The sequence below is a fragment of the Mustela lutreola genome, chromosome 10 (genome assembly GCF_030435805.1).
Source record: "Mustela lutreola isolate mMusLut2 chromosome 10, mMusLut2.pri, whole genome shotgun sequence".
NCBI classification, from domain to species: Eukaryota; Metazoa; Chordata; class Mammalia; order Carnivora; family Mustelidae; genus Mustela; species Mustela lutreola.
Genome location: NC_081299.1, coordinates 6854215 through 6874947, shown reverse-complemented (window position 1 = coordinate 6874947; position 20733 = coordinate 6854215). Strand labels below are relative to the sequence as shown.

Below are 20733 nucleotides of genomic sequence, written 5' to 3'. Positions count from 1 at the left end.
TCTGCAACCCTGTTTCATCTCTATGCGTAACGTTTTGCCTTTTTTTTTTTTTTGCTAGAATATTTCAAAGGAAATTCCAGACGTATAATTTTACACGTAAATATGTCATCAATGTCTTTAACACCCCATTAACACACAGAGAAATCAATAGTTTTATATCATCTAATATCCAAATTTCTGTAAGTATCTAAATACTTTTTTTTTTTTTTTTTTTTAAGAAACATGAAGAGGTGCCTGGGTGGTTCAGTGGGTTAAAGCCTCTGCCTTTGGCTCAGGTCTTGATCTCAGAGTTCCAGGATCAAGCCCCGCATCCCGCATCGGGGCTCTCTGCTCAGCAGGGAGCCTGCCTCCCCCTCCTCCTCTGCCTGCCTCTCTGCCTACTTGTGATCTCTGTCTGTCAAATAAATAAATAAAATCTAAAAAATAAAGAAACATGAAATCTTTGTTTTGTTTATTTATTTTTAAGTAATCTCTACACCCAGTGTGGGGCTTGAACCCACGACCCGGAGATCAACAGTCTCATGCTATTCCAACTGAGCCAGCCAGGTACCCCTAAGCTAGGTCTTTTTCTGTTTGCTTTATTTTAAGCAAGACATTTTTATCTGTCTCCTCCTATGGGAATGAAAGGTCCATGAAGGGAGAAATTTTTCCTTTTGTTCACTGCTAAATTCCAGGAATTCACACATTTACTCATATTTGGATAAATTAATAAGCGCTGATAAAATTTTGCCTCCCACGAGAGTCTGTTGTTTTAAATTGCTTCAAAGCAATGACCTTATGTTGGGGAGGAAATTTCTGGGAGGGGGAGCCCTCACCACCCCCGGCCCCGGATTCAGATTACTCACCACAGGCAGCAGCTCTTTCTGCCCCCGGGTCCTGACTCCGTGCTTGAGCAAACCACCATTTTGCACCAAGGACGTCTCCAGAATTCTTTCTTGGTTGGCGGCTCCCAGCCTCACCCCGCTGAACCTCACCCGTATTCCCAAACCGCATCATTTGGCGTCCAAATGAGGGGCTTTGAGTCTTTATGTCTGGACTCAGCTTCGGTGCAAAGTCGGTGAGGACTTTCTCTCTTCTTCCTTTCTTCTCGTTTCGGGGGCCCCGCGAGGAGTGTGGTCTTGCTGGAAGCTTTCATGCCGCTTGCTCAGGCTGCAGTCCTCTGGCCGGTGGCTCCTCTATGGGCTGGAAGTCAGCACCCTGGCCGGAATAGTACTACGACCCAGAAACTTGATGCCCTCTCTTTACTGCTGTCCTTATACAAAGTCATCTGTCTTGGGCATGGGACAGCCACCTAAGCCACCAGGACAGCGGCCCATTTTAAGACTCCCATGTGAGGTTTCCTCCTGATTGAGCTAATGTGATCCCCTCCAAATCCCTGGTCTAGCTCGCTTCCCGCTGAGGGACCTCCCCTGGGAGCCGGCTGAAACCAGGACCCGATTGAATTAAAACCCAACCGGGGCATTTCCTAGGAAAGCTGGTTATAAGGACCCCATGTGTTGGAATGTCACTTAGAATCAGGATGGATTTCTGTCTTTACTGTTTGGTGTCAATGTCCTCTACTAACTACTTAAAATCACAAAATTCAGTGATTTCCCCTTGTAAAACTTTTCTAGTGTTCCCCGTGGGTTAAAAATGGCAGGCTCTTCAAAGCAAGGTCAAGATAAAATACCTTCAAGGCAGGTCAATGTGCGACCTTCACGGCATACACGTATTTCAGTCCATATGCCAGGCATCCATCTGCACCCTAGGATGCAGTAGGGAAGCAGGGGGGACACTACAACCCTCCGACAGGGGCCTTTAATGGTGGTGGTGGTCACAGCTTTTGTTCAGGGATGCATCAGGTGGCTTTGGGAGTCGGGGGGGGGGGGGCGGGGAGGATTTTCTACGTAGTGGATCAACTCTTTTCTTTGGTTCCCAAGGACTTCCCCTTGGGGTGCCTTTTAACCCCCTGGAAACAATTCAGATTGCAAAAGTTAGGACAGGACTGAGCTTCTGGAACACCGCATGGCCTCCGTGGGATCTATCGGTGAGATCTCCTCCGCAGGAAACAGGGCAACTTGGCCCTGGGCACCTTCGTTGCTCATAGCGAGGCTTTCATTGCTCTACACCAGGACCCCGACCTCTTGCAGAAAGTGTTGGCTTGGAAAGCCCCCACCTCCGCCATACCAGAGGACAGTTCTGTCAGTAAGCCTCCTCCGGGTTAGCCCAGGCCGCAGGAGGACACACCATCAGTCCCAGGCCATGGAGACTCTTGACTCTCTCTCTTTCACCGTTTTTCCTAAATAGACGTGGGGGCTCCTCCCTCACTCGGTTCCCGGGTGAATGGCTATGACTTGAGTCATCTGGGTTGTCTTCCTCGGGACGGGGACTTTAGGGAATATTCCCAAGCAGGGGCCAAAACTCCCTTTGTTTCGGGGAGATTCCTGTCTTCTCTGTCTGGACGTGGAGGGCCTATTCCTCCTTGTTGGCGGGAAAACATGGCGTCTGCTCCTCTGTTGGAGCTGAGAGCTCCACAACCCGGAGCCCTGCTCTGCCTTCTGGCAGCACTTTGCCTCTTCTATCTCCCCTTTGGGTGCGGCCTGCATAACTGGCTTCTAGACCATTCTCGGCCTCGGGCCCCGTGGCTCCTTCCCCCTTCCCCACCAAAGAGCAAGAAGAGCCCTGCCTAGACCTGACACCCTGGACTCCGGATTTCCCCACCAGGGTCTCAGGTAAAAACTGAAAACGAGTGGGTGGCCCAGGGGAAATAGAATTCAGTATTTAATGTAAGTTTGTTGGTTTAATTAAGACAGACATGTCTTAAAAGTTATTAGCACTAAATGTAAAACCTTCATTCTACCAAGATTTACTGAAGGTCAGATAAGCTCATGTGATCTCTGTTGCAATTTGTGAGCAAAAAGATGACTAAACTGGTGGTTAATTGTCTCCAAGTTTTTACGGGTAACGTTCGGAGAGCTTTCCTAGTCTTTGGTAACCTAAGGTTTTGCTTCAGTGATAAATGAGATTAAAGTCACTGCACATCTAGGTCTTTTCCAAATAGGATGAGGTGCTGAACCATTGACAACTGAATGCAGGTTTGTGCTTTTGACCACTCATTGCAAGAAACGAAGAATATCTGGTTCTTTTAATAAACACGCTTTGTGTTTAACCAGTTCCTACATTTGCCATCTAAAGAATTCTGGTGTTCCCAGTTTTCCCTGGAGACTAAGGTTTCTAGGAGTGCTAAATGCAGTTGAGACTGATAGAAATAAGGGAAGCAACTCTATAGAGAAAAGTAGGAGACATGTAAGAAAGATATAATGAATGGGGATGCGTTTTTTTAAATTAAATTTAATTTTTTTTCAGTGTTCAGAATTCATTGTTTTTGCACCACACCCAGTGCTCCATGCAATACGTGCCCTCCTGAATCCCCACCACCAGGCTCACCCCCTCCACCCCACTCCCCAACCCTCAATTTGTTTCTCAGAGTCCACAGGGGGAGACAAACCATGGGGGATGCATTTTTATTGAAAGTTAAAGAAGGTAATTGTATTCTAAATAAGATGGTTATTTGGGGGGCTCCTGGGGGGCTCAGTGGGTTAAGCCTCAGCCTTCAGCTCAGGTCCTGATCCCAGGGTCCTGGGATCTAGCCCCGCATCGGGCTCTCAGCTCAACATGGAACCTGCTTCCTCCTCTCTCTCTCTCTCTCTGCCTGCCTCTCTGCCTACTTGTGATCTCTGTCTGTCAGGTAAATAAATAAAAATATTTTTTAAAAAGATGGCTATTTGGAAAGAAATGGCTTGGGACAAAAATCTGAATGTGAAAGAAAGTTGTAGAAGGTTTGTGAAGGGAAATCTTTGGAAAGGAATTTTAGGTGTGGTCAGGATGGACTAAAATTGAAATGAATGGATTTTAAAAGCACATCAGCATTAGATTGAAAGTCTGCTTTATCTCTGTTCAAAGAGACAAGTTTTGTTGAATTATTGGTCTGCTCTTGCTAAGAAAATGTAAACAAAGGTTTTTTTCCTCTTTTGTCTGTCCAGAAAAGCAGTTTCTAGGTTCTGCCTTTATTAGGTCTTTGGTGAGCCCTAATTCTATTCAGGCATGTGTTTTAAAACTTTTGCAAACTTCTCCAAGATTTAAGTGGTAAAAAAGTCTCTTTGACTCATTAGGCCTTTTTATTTGGTATTCTTTTTGGGGGCACCTGGCTGGCTCAGTGGGTTAAAGCCTCTGCCTTGGGCTCAGGTCATGATCCCAGAGTCCTGGGATTGAGCCCCTCATTGGGCTCTCCGTTCCTCGGGGAGCCTGCTTCCCCATCTCTCTCTGCTTGCCTCTCTGCCTACTTGTGATCTCTGCCTGTCAAATAAATAAATAAAATCTTTAAAAAAAAAAAAAAGTTACTCTTTTTTCTTTCCTTTTTTTTTTTTTTTAAAGAGATTTCTTTCTTTCTTTTAAGAAAGGGTGGGGGGGGGGGAAGTAGGCTCCCTGCTGAGCAGAGAGCCCAATGCGGGCTCAATGCCAGGACCCTGGGATCATGACCTGAGCCAAAGGCAGAGGCTTTATTTAACCCACTGAGCCACCCAGGCGCCCCTTAAGTTACTCTTAAACAAATGATAAGCCTTAGGTTAACATAGGATGCTGTAACTATTCTAGAGATGATACATAATTCCTAAAGTTTTAAAATAAGACCATTCCTTAAAGAATAAATGAAACAAGATGGGATCAGGAGGGAGACAAACCATAAGAGAATCTTAATCTCACAAAACAAACTGAGGGTTGCTGGGGGGAGGGAGTATGGAGAGGGTGACCAGGTTATGGACATTGGGGAGGGCATGTGATATGGTGAGTGCTGTGAAGTATGTAAACCTGGCGGTTCACCGACTTGTACCCTGGGGCTAATAATACATTATATGTTTATAAAAAAATTGAAAAATTAAAAAAAAATCATTCCTTAATTTTGGCTATTGATGTGTTTTGTGTCACAGAAATTACTCAGTTTCCTTGTCAGTTGCATCATACTGAATTTTCATATCAGATCATTAACAATGTCCATTTCTGAGTTTTTGTCATTTATAATTGTTCTTACTCTCTTGCAAAATGAGTTTCATCTTCAAGGAGGTTCATAAAAAGGACTTTTAGGACAAATACAGGTATTCAATATCTTTAAGACCAAAACTGAAATGGGTAAGAATTTCCAGAACTAAAGCTGCATTCAAACTAATCAAGAAATAGTAACATGGGACTATGTGAATTGGGAAAAATGATTATAGTTTTTTGTTACTCTTGGTTGAAACATTTCTGGTTCTCTAATGTTTACTCCTCCAGGTTAAGGAAAATTTCTCTTAAGATATCTATGAACTTGGGGTACCTGGGTGGCTCAATGTGTTAAGCCTCTGCCTTTGGCTCGGGTCATGATCTCAGGGTCCTAGGATAGAGCCCCACATCAGGCTCTCTGCTCAGCAGGGAGCCTGTTCTCCCCCACCCCCCGCCTGCCTCTCTGCCTGCTTGTGATCTTTCTCTCTGTGTCAAATAAATAAATAAAATCTTAAAAAAAGATATCTATGAACTTACAGAAACATTATAAAGTATTCATTTGTAAACTAAACATTTAACTTTTCTTTCTACCTGAACCCTCTGATCCAAAAGGTCTCAGGGAATATTCTTTCTTCCATGGCAATCATAATCATTTGCATAAGTTCAGTAAGAATCTGTTCCTCTTATAACAGGACACCCTTGGAAATGCTGGTTATTTTAGCAAGGCTTGGACTGGAATGTCATTTTTGAGAGAGACATGCATAGACTCAGATATGACTGAACAGCTTTGAGGAACTAAGTTGACTTTATGAAACCTGGAGCCATAAAGCCCCTTGGAACTGTTGGCCTGACACCTTCTTACAGAACTCCCAGCAGCCTCACCAGGTGAGTCAAGAATGTCACTTCCTGGCAGCTGCGGGAACCTCAGGATGCTAAGGGGACCTCGAGGAGAGGACTCTGCCCATATCTACAGGTGTTGCAGGCATGTCTGATGGCAAGTTCTTCAAAGTTCAAGAAATAAATTTCTGATGAAAAATGAGGTTTATTTTCTGGAGAAGTTGTTTCAATAACTCACCATTGTAGATGTTAAGTTCTAGTTCTGATTGTCTTTGAATGTTGTTTGCCTAAGCTAGACAACTTTCCTATTTCAATATAGATAGTCTTATTTGTTATTCTATAGGGATAACAGGACCCCATGGGCATATGAATATTTAAACAACAATTACCAGCCCCGCCAACCTTCCAAATTTAAAATGACAGTGAAGGTGTTCTGCGTTAACACTGGTATGACCACCTAGCATCTATCCTTTTTCCCTCTTTGAGACTGAAGGAGGTTTGGCACATGGAAGCTCTTAGTGAGTACATGGTCAAAGCTCTAAATGACACTTAAAGTGGCATTTCTCTTAAATACTAAGGTAGAACTTGCACTATCATAAAAGCAGAATGCTGTATATACATTCTGGATTCCCACAAATATGTCCGGGTTTCTAACTGACATGAATATCAAAATTGGTCTTTTTTGCTTTAAACTCCTGGGCGGGAGGAAAATTATGGTCACCTCTGAAGGATCTCTTTGTTGGACTTTTCATTCTTAGAGCCACACTAATCTTAATGCATCGTCTTTTTCGATATTTCTCTGCTTGGTGTCAAGACTCCATCCCTACAATCCAACCAACAGACGATCCCTTCTCAGGGAGGTTCATATACGCTGACCTCATTGGATTCAGCTGCCTCCCCCTTTTTAACCCACTTATGTGTTCCCCAACTGACCAATATTGATCCCTAGGCAGGGACATCTCTATGCCCCTATTCAGTAGGAAGATGTTACAGAAGATGAACCTTCCACCTTCAAAAACCTTAAAGATTTAAGGGTCAAAATTGTTCAGGGGGGAAATGATGAGGGAACACAAGGCTAGCTGAACATAAAACACATGCTGACCCCCTGAAACCTCCCCCACCCCCCACTCCTGGGTGAGACATGTGTGACATTCTTCCAGGGATGTCCCAACTGAATGCTAATAACTTGCTAGAAGAGAAAACAACCTTAACTTAACAATGGCAAGGCCTTGGGTATCTTGTAGGTAGGTCTTGTAGGTTGGTTTTCTTTGGCATATGAAAGGTTTTTGTTTTTTAAAGATTTTTTTATTTATTCGACAGAGAGAGAGATCACACGTAGGCAGAGAGGCAGGCAGAGAGAAAGGAGGAAGCAGGCCCCCTGCTGAGCAGAGAGCCCAATGCGGGGCTCGATCTCAGGACCCTTGGGATCATGAGCTGAGCTGAAGGCAGAGGCTTAACCCACTGAGCCACCCAGGCGCCCCATGAAAGCTCTTTTGAAATCACCTTTTCCTTACTTCCCCCAACTCCTGAATATGTACTCAGCACTCCTCAAGACCCCAGTGCAGCAGCTCTTTCTGCCCACGGGTCCTGTCCCTGGGCTTCAAACCATCATTTTGCACCAAAAAGAAAGAAATGTTTCCTCACCACCTGATTCTCAAGTTGGATGTCCATCTGTCAGCTCAGCTAATACACTTACTACCTGATTCGATCCTGAAACAATTTCAGAGTCTTTCTGCGTGGTGGGGTCACCCTATCTAATTGAACCCACAATCGCCCTCTGACTTTCTCTGGTTCTAAAGTCTCTGCTTAAAAGGTCAAAGTAACAAGTAGGTTTCTGTTAGTTGAAACAGGAGTTAGATCTGATGCTTGGACTTTAATTTCCTGTTGAATTCTGTCATTATCTGGGGTCTGTAAGCTCCTTCCAGGCATAGACCTTTTCTGGGCTGCTGTCCAGCTTAGAGCCTAGCACCCCTCTCTGCACTCCTGCCTTCCCTTCCCCTGCACTGACTCTGGGATCCCGCAGTTCCAGGGGTCTGAGCTAGTTGCTCCCTCCCAGGCCTCCCTGAAACTATCCCCATGTCCTTTCTACTTCTCAGCCAAATGCTCTCTGCCTGTATTTGGTCACCTCCCCTGCTTCCACACCCCTGGTGTCCTTGGCTCAGCACCAGCCCTGCCCCTGAACCTACCTCTCCAGGGACAGACCAATCCGCTTGACTTCTTGCTGCCTCGGGCATCTCAGTGAGCAGCCACCACTCCCTGGACCCTGAAACGTCTCCAGCCTTCACTTTCCAGATGCCGCCCTGTTTCTCCAGCCCCTCTGGCCACACCTGCTAGTGTACCCCTTTGGGCCTCCAGTTTCTCTCTTTTCACTTGGAACACAATGTCCCTAGGGCGCCTTGCTGGCTCAGTCGGTAGAGCTGCTCTTGATCTTGGGGTTGTAAGGTCGAGCCCACCTTGAGTGTAGAGGTTACTTACAATGAGTGTAGAGGTTACTTACAAATAAAGTGATAGGGGTGCCTGGGTGGCTCAGCCAGTTAAGCACCTGCCTTTGGCCCAGGTCATGATCTCGGGGTCCTGGGATCAAGTCCCTGACATCATCTCCCACCAGTCTGGCTCACACTGAGCACAGGCCCCTCAAAATCCAGAGCTCATTCTTCTGTTTGTGTTGCCTTCTTTCCGGTTGGCTCTGACCTCCCCTCTTAACAGCTGGAGGAACCCAAAACAGGGTGTCTTCCTTGACTCCTCCCCTTCCATCATCCCTACCGTTCATAGACTCATGGATCACCTTGGACTATGGACTCTGCGTCCTAAATGATTAGCTATTTCTCTGCAGCCCTGAGTCCATTCACTGGGTATTTGGGACTGGGGCTGTGGCTGCCCCTGACCGTCACCAGCTCACACGGGGATTTCTAGCAGTGCTTTCTAAACTGGCTCCCGGGTTGCATCCCCCACCTACTGTCCTTTCTCCCCTGTGCAGTTGGGGTTCCCTTCTGTGAGCCAACCTGGATGTGCAGATCTGCTTAGAGTCAGGCACCATCTCCCTATGACTCTGGGGACAAATCTTGGCTCTGCCACCCCACCTTCCAGATTCTTCATGACAGGGTCCCTGCTGCTTCCAGCCTCCTCTGATTTCTCTTACCACTCCACCCACATATGCCCACGCTCCAGCAAACGCAGTCTTTCAGTTCCTCCAACACCCTCCAACTTACCCCCAGCCTTTTAGTTAGAATGCTGCCTGATGCTTCCTGCCCACTCGTGCTTCAGTTCTGAGCTTAGAGACCCCCCCGCTACCCCCAAGCCCTGCCGCCCCTTGCCCGTCCCCAGAAGTCCGGTGCCCCCACTGAGCTCTCATAGTTGCTCGTACTTAACACCGTGGTTCTGAGGCTTGTTTTGTCCTTTTCTTCACTAGACTTTGAAGACAGAATTATATCCTGTTCATTGGTGTGTCCTGGTGCATTTTTTCAAATAATAGGATACACTAATTAGGAGAGAAAAAAGTCGGGGTCGTTGGACAGGTTTATTGAAACGGGGCCGTTTTGCCACAGTCTGAGTAAATCACTTCTCGTACAGGCTGTGGGACAGCTCTCCCACCACAGGTTCCTGTTGCCAGACCAGGACAGACGAACATCTGTTCACTTGGGGATAGATTTCAACATGAAGCTGCAGTCGCATGTGGGCTCTGGGGCTGGATACGGCTCAGGCTCTCTGGAACGTCTGTTTGCACACTTGGCCTTCACAGAACATTTCCTAGGGACAAAGGGGAACAGGAGGAGAAAGAAGATGCATGGGCAAAGTGGGTGATGATTATTATTATTACTCACAACAGTGCTGACACGAAATCTGCGGTGTCTTTTCCAACTGGGTGTCCAACAGTTCAATTCGATTCTGACACTAATGACCCAGAGCTAGTGCAGACCCCACAGGTGAGGGGCTCAGTCCCCAAAACTGCGCCTACGTCAGACATCAGTCACAAGAAGCCCCCCCGAACTCCTGACCCAGCAGCTATGAGCGGGATTCCCACGACCCCCTCCTCAGTTTCAATAATTTGCTAGAATGGTTCACAGAAACACTCTTTACTTACATTTATGGTTTATTATAAAGGATCCAACCCAAGAACAGCCAAGTAGATGCATAAGACACAGTGTGTGTATGTGGGGGGTGTGCCGACCTTCCAGGCCGCCTCCGGGAGCGCCACCTTCCCAGCACATCAATGTTTTCACCAACTATGAGGCTCTCCAAAACCCTCTCGTTTAGGGGTGTTGGTGGAAGTTTCGTTATATAGGGATGATTGACTAAATCTTGGGCCATCTGGGAGACCCCAATCTCCAATCATCTCCTTAGCCTACAGGAAACACTCATTGGAGATTCCAAGGGTTTCAGAAACCAGGCACAAAGACCAAATATTTATTTTATATTATATCACAGCATGGACGGATTGTCCTATGAGTGGCCTCAGAGGAAGGGTCCCTCTATTCTTGGCTTGGGCAGAGTTCACGGATATGCCAAAAAAAGACAAATGCAATTTGAACATTACTTCTTACCACCAATAAATCTGTATATCCTCAAATGTATTTGGTGTTTTCTTTGAAGTTCCATATTACATTTTTGTGACGGCATATTGTTTATTCATTCTTAATTTTGTTTGTGTAAGATTTATCAATCTAGGATTTTAAGATAAGGGCTCTAATTTAGTTTTCACTGTTCTGGCTTGGACTTCATGGACATTGAGGCAAAAAAGGTGTAGAGTTGAAAGCACACATTTTTATCAGACCTGGATTTGCATCTCCACTTGGAAGCCATGGAGAATTTCTAAATCTCAGTCTCATTTGTAAATGGGAAAAATTGTGTCCCTTTCACAAGACTGTCTTGAAGACCAAGTCAGATAGTGCATGCAAAGATTTAGCACAGTAGCTGAGCCCAAAATCATCACTCGAAAAATGTAAGCCATTCTAATATATATGGCAGGAAGCAATTCTCATTTAAAAAGCCAAAATCAGGGCACCTGGGTGGTTGGTCATTAAACATCTGCCTTCAGCTCAGGTCATGATCCCAGGGTCCTGGGATGGAGCCCCGTGCGGGATTCCCTGCCCAGTGGGAAGCCTGCTTCTCCCTCTCCCACTCCCCCTGCTCGTGTTTGCTCTCTTGCTGTCTCTCTCTCTGTCAAATAAATAAATTAAATAAACAAAAAGTTGTAGTTAAGCCTTGATGTACAATTTTATATCTTCTCTCTCTCTCTTTTTAAGCAGGCTCCCACCCAGCACGGAGCCCAATGAGGAGTTTAAACTCACAACCCTGAGATCAAGACCTGAGCTGAGATCAAGAATCGGACACTCAACCGATTGAGCCACCAGACACCCCCATACCTTCTAAATTATAGTTAGAAATTATTGATTAGCTTGAGTTATAATTTGTATGTTCACGAAATGCTGGTGGCATCAGCAAGGAGATGACCTTTCGGAAATGAATAAGGTGGCTAAGTAGAGAGCGGTAATGATGCGCGCGCCTCCGACAAGGGTTCTCTGGATTCTTCCTGAGGAAATAAATCCACGGATGCAAAAGGCTCTGTTGATGTGAATTTAAGCAATGGCAGAAACATTATACTCTGGAACAATATACTCCTGGACACTGAGATTATGGAAATGTTTTTTAAAAATGATAGTTCACCAACCTGATAGAATAGTATGAAGCCAGTTTACTACCTTATTTTATATATATATAATATATTAAGGTAATGTAATATACACATATATAAATTTTCTTCTTCTTCTTCTTTTTTTTTAAGATTTTATTTACTTATTTGAGAGCCTGAAAGAGAGATAGCGAGAGAGAGCAGGGAGCCCGATGCGGAACTCGATCCCAGCACCCTGGGATCACAACCTGAGCCAAAGGCAGACGCTTAACCAACTGAGCCACCCAGGCGCTCCTCTATATTTTTTTCAATTAACACATCATGAATTCAACAGGAAAATTATTTTGAAACCTGGAATATGTTTTGTCGTAAATGAAAAAGCAGAATACTCCGCCAGAGACCAGAAGGTGACAGGCCAGACTAAGAACAGTGGGCTGGAATGGTTTCATTCCACAGTCATGGTTTCACCAGCATCATCTCATCGGATGTACGAACACGTGTGGCAAGTACCAGATGGAGTCTGTCCCCTTCAATCCAATGGGTCCAGCCTCTGTTCTTCTTCTCCCCCTTCTGGACACAAGTGAGTCTGTCATTGTCCCAGGTGACCAAGCTCTGCGTGAGAGAGGGGACAGACAAGAGGCTGGTTTGCCGTGGCAGGTCCTCAGCGGGTGCTAAGAAAGCCGAGTTAATCTTGCAAAATCAAGAGCTTATATTATCATTTGAAAAAAACATTATTTTTTTTACCTTGCATTTCCTGTTATCCAGCCCTTTATTATCCTCATCAAATTCTTCTCCGACTTTAAATGTAACAAGGTAGTTCCTCAGGCTGCTGTATGTGTGGATGCTAAAGGAATCCCCATTTTGCTCAATCACTTTCTGTGGCTTCAGCAACTTGGCTATTTTGCGGGTAGCGAAGTCAATACCTTAAAAGACAATTTTTATTTATTTATTTATTATTTTTTAAAAATTTTATTTATTTGGGGCGCCCGGGTGATTCAGTGGGTTAAGCTGCTGCCTTCAGCTCAGGTCATGATCCCAGGGTCCTGGGATTGAGCCCCGCATCGGGCTCTCTGCTCAGCAGGGAGCCTGCTTCCTCCTCTCTCTCTCTCGGCCTGCCTTTCTGCCTACTTGTGATCTCTCTCTGTCAAATAAATAAATAAAATCTTAAAAAAAAAAAGATTTCTAAAAAAAAAAAAGATTTTATTTATTTATTTGATACAGAGAGAGAGACAGTGGGACAGGGAACATAATAAGCAGGGAGAGTGGGAGAGGGAGACATGGCTCCCCACTGAGCAGGGAGCCCGAGCCAAAGGCAGCTGTTTCACTGACTGGGCCACCCTGGCGCCCCAAAAAACAATTTTTAAAAAAAGAAGTCTCGGAGCACCTGGGTGGCTCAGTTGGTTAAGCGACTGCCTTCGGCTCAGGTCACGGTCCTGGAACCCTGGGATCGAGTCCCACATCGGGCTCCCAGCTCCATGAGGAGTCTGCTTCTCCCTCTGACCCTCTCCCCTGTCATTCTCTCTCTCACTCTATATCAAATAAATAAATAAAATCTTAAAAAAAAAAAAAAAACTTAAAAAAAAATAGGTCTCAATGTTCACTCAAGATGCAAAAGTGAAGAATTTGGCCGGTGTCCTCAGAATCACTGCATATCATGGCTAGTGTTTCGTTGATGATTTCAGTGCCAGTTGGTGCCGAAACTGGATCTATAGGGAGTTGTCCTGGCAGAACTCTATCCAAAGACTTGATTTAAAAAGCTTGAGGGGCACCTGGGTGGCTCAGTGGGTTAAAGCCTCTGCCTTTGGCTCAGGTCATTGTCCCGGGTCCTGGGATCAAGCCCCTCATTGGGCTCTCTGCTCAGTGCCCCCCCCCCGCCTCTGCCTGCCTCTCTGTCTACTTGTGATTTCTGTCTGTCAAATAAATAGATTAATAAAATCTTTTTTAAAAAAAAGCTTGAACAGCTTTCATGGAAGAGTCATTGGCCAACTGTACCTCAGGTAATGAATTTGCAGTCGGGCCTGGAAGCAGCAGTCCCAGGGTGCGGAGAAGAGGATAAAGAAGCCAAGGGGACAGGACTCGGGCCCAACCCAAACTCAAGCACCGCAACTCAGCCTTCGTCCGCTTCATGAATTTACACTTGGGATTAAGACAGCATTTGTTATAGACGACTGAGGAGTCCCTGAACTCTACCTTTGAAACTAAGAATACACTTGATGTTCATTAATTAAATTTAAAAAAAATTTTAGGGGTGCCCAAGTGGCTCAGTCATTAAGCATCTGCCTTCGGCTCAGGTCATGGTCCCAGGGTCCTGGGATCGAGCCCCGCATCGGGCTCTCCGCTCAGCGGGGAGCCTGCTTCTCGTTCTCCCACTCCCCCTGCTTGTGTTCCCTCTCTCTCTGTCTCTCTCTGTCAAATAAATAAATAAGATCTTAAAACAAGCAAACAAACAAACATGTTTTAGTTCACTGTGTAAAGTCATAATGATGTAGGAAAGATGTTAGGGTTCAAAGCCAATGGCCAAGAAAGAATTCTTGAAATGTCTTTGGTGCAAAATGGTAGTTTTATTAAAGCACAGGGACTGGGCTTGTGGGCAGAAAGCACTGCACTGGGGTCACAAGGAGTGGCCCGTTAAATGCTTTCAAGTTGGGAGGGGTTTAGGGATAGAGTAAGTCTCCCAGGTACTTCAGAAACAAGGTTTCCAGGATCCTGAGGGGGCTAGTTATTGTTAGGAGAAGGTCCTTTGTTACCGTCTAGTAAAAACTCAATCATGAGACCTTTCAGATGTATACCGGTGGGTCATATGCTTGGAGGAGGATCGCCAATTTGGATCTTGAGGGACAGAGAGAAAGGAAGTTTCCATAGGAATTTTATATGTTAAAGTAGACATAGAGGATCCTGGGAGTCGGGCTAAGATTGCATTTCACCCTTAGCAAGGGTCAGCATTGGGGTATCTGAGCTCCCAGGGGAAGGTCACTCTACCTGTTTCAAGGACTTGACAATGGACTATAGGAAGAAAGGAAACTGAATTTTTCTTTTCCCTTTCTTTCTCACATCAATAAGAGGTGGTGAAGACAGGAGAGAAGGCTAATTCACGAAATGTACTTATTAATCAACTCAAACAACTGCATTTAAAAGGAGTTTTAATTTTTTAACATAATATAGGATTATTATAGGATTTCTACGAAAGTCTCCTTGCAATAGAATGTTCTTTGATAATTTTTTTATCACGATAAAATATACCTAACATAAAATTCACTGTTTTATCCAATTTTAAGGCATACAGTTCAAGGGTGGTAAGTAGATTCACAATGTTGTCCAGTCACCACCGTTATCTGATTCTAGAACTTTTTCATCCTCCTGGGCAGAAACTCTGTTCTTGATGGGGCTAAGGTCATGCTCCCCCCAAAATATGGTAGCTTGGCATATGGAGTAGTTGGAGCTGAAGGAATTTGAGGAATGGTATGTGGGAGAACAGCTCTCGGACCTTCCCCTCAGGCAAGTCCTAAGACCCTCATACAAGGGTGGCCTCTACAACGGAGGTTAGGGGCATCCTTATCTCGGAAACCGCGGGACACAGAGGAGAATCTGAAAACAGTGCTTGCTAAGTTTCCAAGTTTGCTTTTTATGTTTCAGTTCTAGAATTTCTATTTGTTTCTTTCTCAATTCTGCTGTGTTACTTTGTATAGATTCTGATTCCTTGCCATAATTAAGCTCAGCTTAACTGCTTCTTGTTCTATTTTGGATAATCCCGGGGTCTGGAGACCCTGTTTCTGTTGTTGGTTGTTTCTATGGATTCTTGCTATCAGGGTCCTTTAATTTTTTTAACAGCTTTACTGAGATATAATTGATGTACAAAAAGCAGTTACGTATGTGCAATTCAACGTGTTTGGACTTCAGCAAATACCCACAGTCACGGCAACAGACAGAGCCACGATCACCGTGACAGAGCCAACACCTTCCAGAATTTTCTTGTCATGTGTTTTTGTCTCCTTAGGTACTTGCTTGACTGTGATTATTTCCTAGGTATTGTTTCCGTACAGTGTGCACGTAGAGCGGACCATAATGTTCTCTTCCTCCAGAGAGGGTTGCTTTCAAGGCCACCAGCTATCTGGACGCATCTGAATTCAAGTTCAAGTCTTGAGATTTTTCTGGGCCATCGAGATGATTCACAGTGAAACTACACTCTGTTCAAAAGCTGTTTACTTCCAGGTCTCCCTCCCTTGCTTCTCAGGCGCAGCTTTTCAGAATCCCAACCCAGAATACGGGTTTACAGGGTCTCTACCCCTGGCTGACTCAGGACTCCCACTTTTGCCCCCTACGGCAATCCTGCGCAGCTCCCCCCACTGCAGCTTAGTCGGACAAGCACCCTGAAGAGAGGAGCCACCCTAAGTGCTGGGCTCCCCTCTCTGGATCCTTATTCTCTCCTAGACCTTGGCATGATAATTCTTTATCATTTTGGACCTCTCTCACATTCTTTAAGAAGTTCATATACACACAGAAACAATTCAAGACCTTGCTCTCTTCCTCCAAAAAGACTCCCCCCACCCTTGGTTTGTTTTATTTTGTTCTGCTTTAATTGCTTTTAAGGCTACTAGCTGAAAATCCTTGTATAACTTTTGACTCCCTCAACACTTCACTACTAATAGCCTCCTAGTGACGGGAAGCCTTCCCAATAGCACAAACGGTTAATACACATTTTGTGTGTTATGTGTATTAGATGCTGTATCCTTACAATGAAGTAAGCTAGAGAAAAAAAAAATATATCATTAAGAAAATCGTAAGGAGGGCGCCTGGGTGGCTCAGTGGGTTAAGAAAATCGTAAGGAAGCGAAAATACATGAAGAATTCTATACTGAATTCATATTTTTAAAAAATCCTCATATATTGGGCGCCTGGGTGGCTCAGTGGGTTAAGCCGCTGCCTTCGGCTCAGGTCATGATCTCAGGGTCCTGGGATCGAGTCCCACATCGGGCTCTCTGCTCAGCAGGGAGCCTGTTTCCCTCTCTCTCTCTCTGCCTGCCTCTCCATCTACTTGTGATTTCTCTCTGTCAAATAAATAAATAAAATCTTTAAAAAAAAAAAAAAAAAATCCTCATATAAGCAGACCTGCCTAGTTCAGACCTGTGTGTTCAGAGTCAGCTGGAGTTCCATTCTGCAGTTGTTCTAAGGACCACCTGACACATCAGAGAGCAGCACTTCTTGAATTTTAATTGGCGTCTGAATCACCTGAGAATCTGGTTCGATGCCGATTGTGATGCTCTAGATCTGGGGTCTGGGGTGAAGCTCAGAGTTTACAAGCTAAGAGGTGCCTGCTAGGGGCGCCTGGGTGGCTCAATGGGTTAAGCCTCTGCCTTTGGCTCAGGTCATGATCTCAGGGTCCTGGGATCGAGTTCCACATTAGGCTCCCTGCTCAGCAGGGAGCCTGCTTCACCCCCAACCCACCACCTGCCTCTCTGCCTACTTGTGATCTCTCTCTCTGCCAAATAAAATAAAATAAAAGAAGTTCCTGCTAGTTCTGAGTAACAAAACCCTACCCTTCGCTCGTCCTGAACCCCTGATCTGCCTCAGGGAGACCGGGTAGACCCTGGAGTCTGTGTTCCTTATGTCTTTTCGATCGCTTTCTTCCCAGCTTGTGAGGAACTGGCAAGAGGTTTTAAGTCTGATTTCAGCTATCCTATAAAATGCAAGCGATCTCTTGTAACTGAGTTACTTAGAATATCAGATCTGACCCAATGACCTCGGTTAACAAAAGGGGAAGCTAAAGGAACTGACAAGTTACGTAACTTTGATTCGATGACCCACAGTCAACGGTGAAGCTCGCTGGGCTTCCGGTGTGGCGCTCTGTTACCCTAAAAGGCCTCTCTATTCCAGAAACCCTTAATGCCCTTACAATTCTTTGAAAAAAGAGATTGAAAGTAAGACTTATGTGTGTTGTCAAGATCCAGTATCTTTCTGGAACCTGAACCAAAAGTAAGAATAGGGGTTGTGAGGCAGGATGCTGACTCAGTACTACACGGGTTCATCCTCTGGGAAGGAAGTTGCATGATAAATAAATATGTCGAGTAAACAAATAAATAGCCTGTTAGCTTCTAGGATTGAATACGGTGGCAGATCATTGTTAAGCCTCTACTGACATCATGGGGGAAGAAAAGTGTCAAACAAGGAAATCATAGGAGAGCATACAGAAAGCAAGAAAGTATGGGGACAGGTGAAGGATGGTACTAACACTGTGTGAAAAACACTTATTCTGAGGTGCGGGAGGCTGCTTTGTAATACCAGACGGACTTAGCACAGGATGTCTTGGAATGGTGAATCTGACTCCATTCCCTTTTGCCCTAAAAGCCGGGGAGATTGTCACAAACACAGTACACAGCAAGGCAACATTCAAAGCCATCACCTGACATTTCACCTTTGTCCCCCACACAAGTAGCCAGATCACAGGCAGATAAATCAGGGAAGAAAGCACTTATGGTCACATGTCACCACTAATTTGGAGGTGGACAGGTAAGTAACGTACGAGGACCTATCACCTTTGGGAAACATAAGCATTCATTCCTACTTAGGAATTGGAAACAGAAAGGAAATGAGATTCAGGTTGAAGGGAGAGCAGGATAAGACAACCCAAAATATTGCGACTCTGGCATACAGGGGAGAAGGCAACCGGGAAGGAAGAAGCCGACAGAAGGAAGCTCTCTGCCTTACTCCATTTGCCTAAAAGCAGGACACAAGTTTGTAAAGTTGTCCCCTCTCTGTTACAGGACAGACGACTGTTACAGGGAGACGACTCCAGACTCTTCGCAGCTGGGCGATGGCCCCAGAACTACATAATAAACCTTCCCAACCAGCCTCTATTTTCTGTTGGTCTCCCCTTGTATTGTTAGTTACCTTCCCCACAATTTGCCCCCCTACAAACTCAAAGTCTCTGTCTTGTCACTTCTCTACAGAGTTACTCCTTGCTAAAGTGCTCTATAGCCCCGTTCAAGTTCCAACCGCACAACACAGAGGGGCTGCCAGGTGCCCTCACGGGGCAGGGGCAGCTGACTTCCGGCGGTTAATCCATCTTTCGCTGATCTAATTCACAGGACCCCAGACAACGAACCTAGGATGGGGTGAGCAAAATATTCCTTTCCTTTGCTACAGGGTTTTATGGTGGCCTGAATCAGAGTTAGCTTGAGAAGCCCCCCACTTCCCTACTTAGTGTGAGAAAGGAACAGAAGCCTACCAAAAGCAGCCAACTCTTAAAAACACACCAGGACCACAGAACTGTACATTTCAAAAGGGTTAAAATGGCCATTTTTATGGTATATATATTTTACCTTTTTTTTTTTTTTAAGAAACAATTTGGACCCCTCCTTCCCTCTCAATTTATAGATGGAAAAACCGACCCAGGGTCAGATAAGGAGAAACCAGGACAGCTGCCGGGTCCCCAGGCTCCCAGCAGCTCTGGCCACTGACTGTCATCACTTAGGGGAAGGTGCTGGGCACTGAGGTGCTCTGATGCCCGCATCTGAACAATGACAGTGAGAGCTGTACAAACTGGGAATCCGTAAGGAGGAGAGGCGTTCTACCGGGGCCTTCTTGAAGCCGCCTGGGAAGCAAGGTCATGGGTCAGACCCCGGCACCCCTTACATACCCCAGGCGACCACAGAGTCCCTTTACCACCGGCAGACCAGGCTCCCTGCTATGCGCTGGGGGGAGCAGGGCCTGGCAGGGTGGGGGTAGAAGCGACACCTCCAGGCATCCGCCACCGTCCAGGGCTGGCACTGCACCCTTGCGGCTGAGCGTGGGTGACCACCAAGGGGTCTGGGTTTCTTGTCCCCCCTCACGCCCTCCAGGGGAGAGGGGAGGTCAGAAAACTAAAGATTTCCAAAGCGGTTTCAACTCTAGCGGGCACCAGAGTCGCCTGGTGCGGGGCGCGGGGACCTCGTGCAGCGGAGTGCCGCCCGGAGCTTGCGACTTGGAGGGCCGGCGACCTCCGTGGCAGAGTCACCCAGAGCCCCACCGCACGCCCTCTCGCCCGTAGGACGCCCATCGGACCCCGGAGTCCTCCGGCGAGGTGGCCGGCGCCTCAGCCGTCCGCGGCGGGGCGGGAGACTTGGCCAAGGGGAAGACAGAGACCGACGGGGGCAGCGGCGGACAGACCCGCGACGGGGGCGCGGAAAGGAGGCGGACGCGGACGGGGATGGAGGATGGACCGGGCGGGGGTGGACGCAAGGGGGGTGCAGGGAGAAGGGGGCGGAGGACGGGGACACAGGGAGATGGAGGGACAGGGGGTTGGCGTGACAGTGCGTGGTCGGAGGTAGGGACACAGGCCCGGGAGACTGGGAAGCAGGGTGCGGGGGCCGAGGGGGGACGGGAGGGATGGAGCACAGGGAGACCCGAGGGGAGACCCGCGGAAGAGGGGACGGGGCGCCGGCCGCCCCGGGAGACGGACGCCCCGGCCAGGCCCGGCGGCCTCCGCGCCGACCCCAAGACGGCCCCTCCCGCCCTACCTAGGGCCACCATGTAACCCTCGAAGTTGTCGCTGCTGAGCAGGTTCCAGGTGCCGCTGAGGTCGACGGGCATGGCGGGTCGGCGCGACCGCGGCCGGCGGGAACCCGGCTTGTCTGCGGGGCCGGAGACGCGGGCCGGCGTGGGGACCGCGAGGGGACGGCGGCGCCGGGAGGAGCGGAGCCTCGGACGCCCCCGCTGGGAAACCCTGCGGGCTCCGCACGCGCCCGGGTTTTCTGCCCCGCGCGGCCACGCCTGCTTCCCCCGCCTCCCTCCTGCCCGCGAACTCGGCCCAGGCGCGCCCCACGCCGAGCTCCCGGCCACGCTCCTCTCCGCCCGCTGGGAATAACGACCAAGAGAATCCTTCAGGCTCATGGCATTGATTAGCGTTTCTGGCCCATAAACCCAGCTCTGTGGTCTGTCAGTATACACAGAGGGTTGTTCTCGCGCCCATCCAGCCGTCCTGGGACGAGTGACCATCTGGCAGCTCTGACAGGTGGCAGTGGCATCGCTATGAACCCGCTGGCCTTTTTGCCTGCTGGTTACCTCACCGTCATGAACTGGCTGCTGGGATTCCAGCCAGCACTTCCACCTTCCAGGTGAGGAGGAAGGGGCAAAGCACCATCTGCCATTATCCCTTCCTTAGATTCCTGCTCACGGTCATTGCCAAGGCTATGCCACATGCCCCTTGTAACAGCAAAGGAGCCTGAGGAATCTCGCAACTGGGGTTCAGTCTTGACAGTAGAGAAAGGCCAGAACGTAGCT

At 47.1% G+C, this 20733-nt stretch overlaps 1 protein-coding gene and 1 non-coding gene across 2 annotated transcripts; both read right to left on the bottom strand.

Annotated features, from left to right (window-relative positions):
- Window positions 1-475: 475 nt before the first annotated feature.
- TRNAN-GUU (transfer RNA asparagine (anticodon GUU)) lies at window positions 476-548 on the bottom strand. The gene has a single exon. It is a non-coding gene; the product is annotated as a tRNA-Asn (tRNA).
- Window positions 549-9348: 8800 nt separating this feature from the next.
- RBP7 (retinol binding protein 7) lies at window positions 9349-20108 on the bottom strand. The gene is made up of 4 exons (XM_059137552.1): window positions 19971-20108; window positions 12224-12402; window positions 11990-12091; window positions 9349-9597 (listed from the first exon to the last, which is right to left on the bottom strand). Exons 1-4 carry the CDS (start codon window positions 20041-20043, stop codon window positions 9547-9549), a joined length of 405 nt encoding a protein of 134 aa, XP_058993535.1. The 5' UTR covers window positions 20044-20108; the 3' UTR covers window positions 9349-9546.
- Between the last annotated feature and the right edge of the window lie 625 nt (window positions 20109-20733).

Coding starts and splice junctions, on each gene's coding strand:
- RBP7 (XM_059137552.1), bottom strand. CDS start 20,043: ATGCCCGTCGACCTCAGCGGCACCTGGAACCTGCTCAGCAGCGACAAC. Junction 12,092..12,223: donor TGGATAACAGGAAATGCAAG/GTAAAAAAAATA, acceptor TCTCTCACGCAG/AGCTTGGTCACCTGGGACAA. Junction 9,598..11,989: donor AAGGGGACAGACTCCATCTG/GTACTTGCCACA, acceptor CTTTGTCCCTAG/GAAATGTTCTGTGAAGGCCA.